General features: G+C 36.2%; 1 protein-coding gene across 2 annotated transcripts in view; it reads left to right on the top strand.

Moving 5' to 3' along the window:
* LOC108754642 (heparan sulfate 2-O-sulfotransferase pipe) overlaps nucleotides 1-10,023 on the top strand; it is a 28,408-nt gene that overhangs the window by 17,788 nt on the left and 597 nt on the right. For both annotated transcript variants that reach the window (XM_018497102.1, XM_018497103.1), the window contains exons 3-7: nucleotides 6,154-6,227; nucleotides 8,315-8,521; nucleotides 9,054-9,133; nucleotides 9,213-9,494; nucleotides 9,670-9,824. In XM_018497102.1, the coding sequence (XP_018352604.1) occupies nucleotides 6,154-6,227; nucleotides 8,315-8,521; nucleotides 9,054-9,133; nucleotides 9,213-9,494; nucleotides 9,670-9,824 (798 nt within the window). The remainder of the gene's footprint in view (nucleotides 1-6,153; nucleotides 6,228-8,314; nucleotides 8,522-9,053; nucleotides 9,134-9,212; nucleotides 9,495-9,669; nucleotides 9,825-10,023) is intronic.

A 10,023-nucleotide genomic window follows, 5' to 3' on the forward strand; every position in this document is an offset into this window, starting at 1 on the left:
TCAATCGACACTACTTGACTATATGTATACACATACAACTGTGTGATTCATAAAGAAGCCAAACAGATACAATATTTGCGATCTTTATTTCCTGGATTGTTGATTAAGGAAATTGTACGGTCGATCAGTGTCACGGTCAATCAACTGTTTGCATTACGCTACAACTATTCATACGTACGTATATACAAGTGCATTCCCACGCCGGCCAAGCCCAATCAGGGCGAAATTACTTTCTAATTTTTTTTAGATTTTTTTCAAATTACCTTGCAGGTGTGCATACAGTAGTATACTCATCGATTCGCTCAGAATCTCAGTAAAAGAAAGGCGGAAAAGACTTCGTTAGTCCCACTTTTGACAAAGAAAGTTACCAAGCTTCTTCTAGACGTCACGAACAATTAGATTGTAAGATCGCCCAAGATATCAAGCATCGTCCCATCGCCATCTTCTTTTTGTCGATCTCTGTAACTTTCTCAAGTTCTGGATCAACGGGTCTCGTAACCAAAATGGGAGTAAAAGGTCACCAGTCCGGTCCGGCAGACCATGCATGGCATCTTCCTCGCCGTCGACCTGTTCTGTAACTGCACAACATCCTTTTTTTTTTCTCGCGAGGAGAGATGCACGCACAATATCTCAGCCACAAAGAAAAGAAAGCTTCTCGCACGGATTTTTCCAAGCCCAAATATGTCCATCTTTTTTTAATAGAAATCATCCGGAATATTCACAATAGATAATTAGAAATTACGAGAGTCTTGACAGTACAGGCGAGATTGGCTAATTCTTTTTAATTTCACGATTTAACGAAAAAACTGAGGTACATAACATTACAGCTTCTTTTTAAGTTTAGCTTTTATCATAAGGAAATACCATATGAAAAGCACAAATGCTTTATTACGTGGTGTCAATACAATAAATGCTGAAGCGATTTTTTTCCTTTACAAACATACGATTATTATCTTCTTTGTTCTTTTATCTATAGAAACATTGAATGTTTCCTTTTTTTCCAGACTGCAATCATGGCTCTAAATTCTTGAAACAAAGCGTTTAAGTCATAATTGCGCTACAAACAGCGTGTGAACGCTTTACAATTGATTCAGTCGCGAAGAAATCTCAATATTGTTCTAAAAATATTTGTAATAAAAGTAGTAATATTTTATCATTATTTGGTAAATATCTAGAAAAGGGGAGCCACCTTCAATGACCTTGACTTTGACAAAAAAAGTTCAAGAACGTCACATTTCCACATGACTTCCATGCGAAGCGACTCCCCCCCCCCTCCCCCCGCTTAGAATCGCTTTGTGTGGAAAATTGTAAAATATACTTTAAAGCAGAAACTGTCTGTTTCATATAATAGAAAGGAGATATAATTTTTCAAACTTTTTTTGTTAATAACATGTTAATAACAAAATTATTAACAAAAAAAAGTTAAAAAAATTTGAAAAGATTATTGGAAGTGGTTCCCTTTTTTTTTAGATATTTACCCAATATTTTTTTTTATACAAGTAAAATTTTAAATAAACTTATAATAAAGATATTTCGCAAACTTTTATCCTATACAAAATAATGCAAAGTTACATGTATTCTAGTGAACTGTTACAGAACCTAAACATATGTCATGTTGAAATATTAAAGGATTCGTATACGTACCGATATAGACAATGTATTATAATTAAAAGATATATAAAAATAAAAATTAATTGTTAACTGCTCATTATTCATGGGATGTGAAATTATTCCCCCATGCGCAATAAACACGGCGTTAAATTGCGAGAAAATTAGGTTGTTCCACCGCATAGGTATAAAATTAGAATGTGGAAAAATTGACGTGTCTATATAAATTCTGAATTCTAATTCGTATTATTTTTTAGTAATTGCAAATTTTTAATTATTTTATGATATAACTGTATTAATCAGATAAGAAATAAGAATTACCGCAATCTATAACATATTTTATTTTTTTCTTCGCAGAAACAGATAGAAATTAAAACAGTTATTAAATGGTATAACGACTGAATGTTATTGAAATCTTGTTTACTTATAGTTACATATTATATAAATCGTATGTACATATAATAATACATATTATAAAATTCCATATTGTATAATAATAATTGACAGTTTTATCTTTAAATATTAAATTATGCGTCATCTACAATACACAGTCGATTATTCTTCTCACATTCGACTGTGATTCGTCAATTTCTTACTCTTACTTCTTACTCCATGTATTATAGAGAACGCATTACAGTTTATAGTTACGACTTTCTTCCGTTTTTTATAATACAATAAGATAAAATTTCCTGTCAAATTGAAAACAAAAGAATCGAAACAACGGATCGCTAACAGAACTGTCAAATCTCTATTTCTAGCTCTCTTCAAAAGAGTTTCATACATGGGTATCAATCATGAAACTTTTTTTCTAAGATGAAAGTGAAAAATTTCTCCATTAACTTCAATGATTAAAATTTTCACTTTCCATCCTAGGGATAAAGTTTCATGATTGATACCCAGGATTTTAACTCTAGTAGTTAAAACATTTTGTATAATAGAGCGCCATGGATAGAGCGTAAAGAGCCAAGAACCGTTCTCGTTCCAGCGCGGCGGCCAAAGATCAACGATCGGAAGATGCAACGGATGATTTTTTTGCGAGTATTGCCGGCTATGTCTTAAGCCGTGAATGACGTGAATAAAGCCCCCTACGCCTACGCTGCGACGCGGGCGCGGCGCGGCGGTGCCCCCAGCAAACGTGCAGTTCCGGACGCGGCGCGGCGGTATCTCGTCCGTCCATTAAACTTGCATCTGTATCGGTCACGAAGTTCGCCGTCGCGTCGCCGATTGGCCGCTGTATCCTCCAGCGTCGCGAATCATGGGGAAGACCGCTGATGCATGTGCAAGCACGATAATTATTGGCCGTAATTATACACTATCGAACAATTTTCAATTTACGCGATGCATTACAATCGATGAAGCGCGTCTCACCGAGTTACCGCCGAGAGAAGCAAACTTTACGCAGACGGCAGATGTGCTGCGGGCTTGAATCAGTCGAGACCTCGTGTATGTAACAACCAATAATGTTTTCATAATTTCGTTTTTTTTTTTTCCAATTTTGTGCGAGAAAGGTTTTTATTTCAGTTTTTCCTCGATATATTCATAAATATATTCATGAAAAATAAGGATATATATATATATATTCATAAAAAATAAAGATCATCTCGAGATTGTCCTGAGAGAATTCATAATTCAAAAAAAGCTTACTGAGGAATACATTACATGCTGTATTTTATTATTATTGAAAAATTGAAAACTCTATCTTCCTCTTTTTTATTATTGTACTATAACTACTTAAAAAAAGCAGGATGATTTTCTATGTGCGAAACGCCATGGAAAATATTAGACGTATAATAATACGTACTTGGTCATTACTATCAGTTAATGTACAGGTTTGTCTGTACGGTATTGCGGTAGATAATCATGATAACACAGGTAACAAGCTAATACAAAATTAATTATGGCTATCGCAGTATGCACCCACGACTTGGATTTTATCTGACAATGAGACATAGTTTTACAAACGGGCGGAATACAATGCTGATAGAAACCGTTATTGCACGCGAGAGTATCGTGAACCAATCTTGTGCATAACTCATCGGCATTGTGCGCGAGTCGCCGTGAGTTGCAGCTGCGGCGCACATCAATCGGAAGTCTAAGCCTAAAGAATCGTCCGTTTAAACTTTTAAAATGTTACGATAAGACTCCGGCTCACATAGATCTGCAAAAGAAGGAAGGGATTAAAAAGAAGTTGAAAAGGGGTGAAGGAGGAGGAGAGGAGAGGAGAGAGAGAGAGAGAGAGAGAGAGAAAGAGAGAGAGAACCACCGATACCATCAATGATCGCCTCTGTCGGCTTTCCTTGCGTTGCGTGAGGTCACAAGAAGCTGCCCGCGCTTGTGGCTGCTATTGTCAGTCTGATCACGAACTGACCACCTCTACTGCACTCGTGATCGCGAGAGAAGCTGCTTGCGCGCTTATCTCTTGCCATGATCCCGACTGAATCCCTGCTGCTACATTTTCCGCACGAACGTTTCGAGCGTTCTATTGAATTTAATTTCCGATCAACGATGTGTTAATATATAAATTGCTCCTGAGCCTTCAGCAAAAAACATCGTGACATCTAAGCTCTGGGACTCCATGAAACTTTCTGACGGTATGCCTAATTATTGATTAATTAATAAGAAGTACGGTGTCGGAAGAATTATTTAGAAAGCTAAGCTTTGAGCGCTTGACATTTTTCGTTACATCTTTTTCGGCACTTAAATCTGAAATGAGAAAATAATAAGTCTCCGGAAGAGAAAATGCATACGAGTTGATTTTTTTTTAAATTGGTTCTTGTAGTTTAAGCGTATCACGCGAGTTAATTCGCATTCAATCGGGCGGAAAAATCTGATTAGTCACATCGATCAGAGACAAAGTACATATAGAACGATCGACTAGTTTTGCACGAAACAAGATCTCATTTCCAGCTGGCTGCGTAGCGGCAGAAATACAGAGAGAAAGAGAGACGTAAAGAAAAAAAAATATATATATATATAGAGAGAGAGAGAGAGAGAGAAGGAGACATGCATTGCCGGCAGCTCGCGCGCTGTACCTTTTTCCTCTCCCGTTCGTTCCGCGCGCATGAGAGACGCTCTCGAGCATCTCGACGGAGAGCGGTAACTTTCTAAAGATGACCAACGGTCGCCTACGGGAGACCTCGATTCCGGTCCCTCTGCAGATCGTTGCTCTTGGCCGAGTTCCACGGCGACCTCTTAATCACCGCGATCACCAATTTATCCATCGCGGGATTCTCATTCCCCGCGACTCGTCGCACAATCGGGATACATCCGAGGATATTCCAGTGCGCTAACAAGGAACCGGAGTCGTACTTTCTAGGGGTCTTAATGAATTCCATGGAGTTGCACTGATGATCGATCACGTCGTGCGATGGTAACATCACTTCCTCGATCCAGCTCCAGAAGACCATTCGTTCATAATTCGTTAATTGAATTGTTCCACCAGGAAACGTGGCGGAGAAATAAATTATACTTTTTGTATCTTGCATCACATAGATATTGACAATACTCTGCGCATGCTGAGACTATGTAATCAGAAAGAATGCTTATCTGTCAATGTCTGCGGCATTTCGAACGAACAATCGCGTAGATTTGCCAGCTAAATAACTTTATTCAGCGAATGTTCCACACGCGTGTAACGGATCGCGTAGACTTTGTTACGGTATTTCCGGCGCAGTTTTATGTGCCAAATTCCAACTGTATATATACATGTTGGGAAAAGTGCGATAAAGATCTGCACGAGCGACAAAGAACAATTCCTCGACACTCGAGGAACACATCATCAGAAATACAAATGCGAGTTTGAAGAACCGTAAGCAAGAATAAGTCTGGGAATTTGTTCGAGATCCAACAATTATCACATGTTGTGGTTATACAAAATTAAATAATTAATTAATTTAATTGACAATATTTATCAAAATGTTAGTATTGCAAACAAAAATGTAAAAAGAATTGAAATCGTACGTATTGCAATAATGTACATTTATATAGGTTAATGCATTAAATAAATTAGAATGACACACATTTTTTATTTGTTTCTCTCGGAATATTTCAACGTGTATCGATTTTTTTGGCTGATATCACAGAACAAAGAAATTGACATTAATCGGAAGAATTCCGCAAAGCTTAAGAATTTCTATGAAACTTTACATAAAGTCTCTAAAGTGAGGCTACATATTTGTAGGAGATCTGGTCGTTATGTACGCAATTTTCCACATGACCGTGAAAGCAGAGGCAGGAATCTCGGCATTTGCTGACTTGCGCGACAGGATCGTCCATCAAACGTTAAACGAAGTTTATCTTCTTCCGGCGGTGATTTTTCCGAATGACATGACACAAATTCATCGTGGTTTTCTCCACAATAGCGGAGAAAAAATTACGGTCACATTTTGTATAAACGGGAAAAAAAATCGGAAAGTCGATAGTATTGTTTTTAATCAACAAAGATCTATAATACTTATTTTAATCATTATTGTTATTTTACAGTCATTATGTTATTTAATTATTAGAATAATTTGATCGTTATTATATATTTTTATCTGTTTTCAGACGGTATCCAAACGGATTCTGATTCAAACAGTATCGTCCATTATCCAAATGTACAACGTATTCTCGTGGAAAAGGTAATTAGCACATTTATTATCTTTTATAGCGAACAACTATTTGATAATTCTTAGTATTTAACAATAATAAATTACGTATATAAGATTATCTTACGATACAAATAAAATTATTAATAAGTAATCATTTGCTTCAATAAATAACGGTTTTATTTAATTAGAAAATTGAATAAAGCATATTATATTTTCATTAATATCTCGCCTGTTTTCTTTCTTGTCAAATTATGAAAATTGAGACCGATATTGTGCAACTATTTACCATGTATCACTAAACGACCTTCTTAAAGATCTATCCGTTACATATATGCATTATCTTAAACCAGTAAATTATTCAAGTCTTTGACTTGTTTGCGTTACTAGTTCTGTTATATTTGCACGATGTACCAGAATAAAATCGAATTAGATGAGAAAAATAAAACAAAAAGACCAAGATAATATATGAATCGTATTATAAAAGAATCTTTAATGATTTTCTATTGCGCTTTACTTATTTATTCGAAAACACCATAGCATGGCAGATCAGTAAATACTGATAATAATATTTTAATTTATTCCCATACTTTAGTCGATCTCTTCAATGCGACACAGAAAATCAATTACAGCTATCAATATGGCAGAGAATTTTTAATAATAAGAGAAAAAAAAGAAGAAAACGTAAAGTCACACCTTCTCTCATCTATGATACAAAAGTAATACTCACATGTCCCAGTTTTGCTCATACATATGTATAGATGTAGGCGCTAATTTTTACGACAACATACGATATCCGATATAACGTGCCGAATGAATTAACATACGGTGCACGGCGCGTCGATCGCGGAAAGAAAAAAAAGAAACCCCCGATCGATGGTACTGTTAGTGATGAAAATATACACGGAAGATGTGCAATGCGAAAGAGAGAGAACGGGCCGCTTATTACCGCGCCGCTGGGTATCGCAATTCGCAACGCGGGGCAGCTGTCTAGTTCGTACTTGCACTTGCGCTTACAACAGTCTTACCTTCGTTCGCCTTATGCCGAGGAATGACTTGCTAATAACACGAATCGTTATCTAACGAGAGGGAATCGGACGTTCCGCGTGGAACAATATATTCTCTCTTTCAGAGAGAACGAGGCAGCCCGTAGATAATGACAGACGAGCGCCGAAAATGAACGGGTAAACTGGTTCGTAAATTGCACTTCGCGTCCGCAACATTCTCTGCATCCTGATTCCTCTGACACTGCGTTACTCACGTATATCCCTTGATTATTCCCTGACATGCTTAACTCCATGATTCTAGAGATTCTAGAGAGAAATGTAGGAAACGTAAATAAATTGAAAATTTTTTTTAAGTCGCTTACCAATAGAAAATATAAATAAAAGGGAGCATACAGCCGCAACACTAGATGTCTTAAGCGAAAGTCACATATTTAAAATTATAATATAATAACGTAGACGTTTCGGTCATCAGTACATACGAAAATAAAGATGTGAAAAATAAAAACATAAACTTAAACAATAAACGCTAGACAGAAAAGATTGTAAAACAATTTTCAATTCGCTTATCGTACGAGATAACAGAGTAATTCGAAGTTAATTCCGTATTTGCCACACGGAGTCGCACTTTACTTCTTGTAATAAGGAATTCTACGTGTAACAGAAAATAATTCATTAACGATTAAGTAAATGTTCAACTTCAAGTTTTGTCAAATTACTCTGTTATCTCGTACCATAAGCGAGTTGAAAATTGTTTTACAATCTTTTCTGGCTAGCGTTTATTGTTTAATTTTATGTTTTTATTTTTGACACCTTTATTTTTGTATGCACTGATGATGGTCAAATCTTGACCGAAACACCTACGTTACAATATTATATTATAATTTTCAATATATGACTTTCGTTTCAGACATCTAGTGTTGTGGCTGTGTATGCTTTCTTTTATTTATATTTAAAACATAAATAATTTACATATGTATATATCATTCTAATTGGACGCAAATAAGTATAAAGAAAACTAAATTGATTGAAATTTATCGATTTTCAGATCGATATACAGATTCGGTAACATATAATAATTAATGTGATAAACTGTACCGTTATAATTCTTTTTAGTACGAAGATGAAGAAGCGCTCGATATCGACACCCTCAACAACACGAAGAGGGCTGACCGGCAGGTTCTGTTCTTTAATCGTGTGCCGAAAGTCGGTTCGCAGACCTTTATGGAGCTATTGAGGAGGCTGTCAATAAGGAATGCATTTTCGTTCAACAGGGACCGCGTGCAGCGAGTTGAAACCATACGTCTCGCGCCGATCGAGCAGGTACGACGACCTCTAACAAGAAAACCCAATCAATTACCATCAATTGCGTGATGTCAGCCGCTCGCATAGTAATTACCAGTTTAATTTACAATCCTGTCACCGCTGAGCCGTACAAGGTGATACAAAAATACGGTGATATTACCGATCCAATGACTTAAACGCTAAAACGGTTTTATCACTTCCTTTTTTTGCCCGGAGTTCTCTCATCTTGATAAAATTATAAGGCTAAGAGGAAAAAAGAACGGGAAGAGGTATCACTGGATAAAGTATAAAAGAAGAGGTAGAAAATGTGACAATAGATATTAGGATAAAGAAAGACTATAAGAATCCATGCAATTTAAGGAGTCGTTTGAAGTCAACATTTGACTCTCTTCAAAAAAATCTTATTTCCTGCCACGGGGTTTATTACAGGTTTACAATAACGAAAATAATAATGAAAGATTAATCACTTTTTGCAATATCCTTCTCAAAGTACTATAGCCTGTAGTGCAGATTGTATATAATTTTCATTTAACTTTCTTTATGCTTTCAGTTACATCTCGCCAGGATGGTCAGCAGTTATTCGGAACCGTCTGTTTACGTGAAGCACGTCTGCTTTACTAACTTCACAGAGTGAGTACCACGAGATTATCCTTGGCAATTTAAATGATTGCTACTGCCATTTTCTACTTTCTTGTATCTTCTTCGTCAGATTCCATCTACCGGAGCCGATTTATATCAACATAGTACGCGATCCTGTGGAAAGGGTCATATCTTGGTATTATTACGTAAGAGCACCATGGTACTATGTGGAGAGGAAGCAGATCTTCCCGGATCTACCGTTGCCCGATCCCAATTGGCTCAAAAAGGACTTCGAGTCGTGCGTATTGAAGGGTGATCGAGAGTGCAGATATTTGCAGGGTGAGATCCACGAGGGCATCGGCGATCATCGTAGACAAACTCTCTTCTTTTGCGGACACAGTGAAAAGTGCACGTAAGAATGTTTGTTTGCAAAATATTCGGAAATTACTTTTGTATAAATAAATTAAAATCCGTCATACAAAAGTTTACAATAAACTTTGAATAATATGACGATAATGTACAATATATATTTTTATAATTACTATGAAGTGCACAAGTGGCATTTTAACATACTCTTCTTCTAAAAGTCCTTTTAATACCGTTGGTGCTTTGGAGCGAGCTAAGTTGGCAGTGGAAAAGCACTACGCGGTAGTTGGCGTTTTGGAGGATATAAATACAACTCTTACGGTACTAGAAAACTACATACCACGATTTTTCCAAGGAGCTACCGATGTTTATTATGGTAAGCCATTGATGAATTGCTCAACAAATCTTAAAATCTTTAGCTTGAGCAAACATTGATTCATCATAAACATATCATACTTTTATATTTGCGTACTATCTTTTTATAAGCATGATTAGTCAAATATACTGCAAAAAAGAGAGAGTAAAAAGAGAGAGTTCAAATCTTTTTAATATTATTTAAAAAAAAATATATTATA

Source organism: Trachymyrmex septentrionalis, unplaced genomic scaffold, assembly GCF_001594115.1.
Source record: "Trachymyrmex septentrionalis isolate Tsep2-gDNA-1 unplaced genomic scaffold, Tsep1.0 scaffold80, whole genome shotgun sequence".
Taxonomy (NCBI): domain Eukaryota; kingdom Metazoa; phylum Arthropoda; class Insecta; order Hymenoptera; family Formicidae; genus Trachymyrmex; species Trachymyrmex septentrionalis.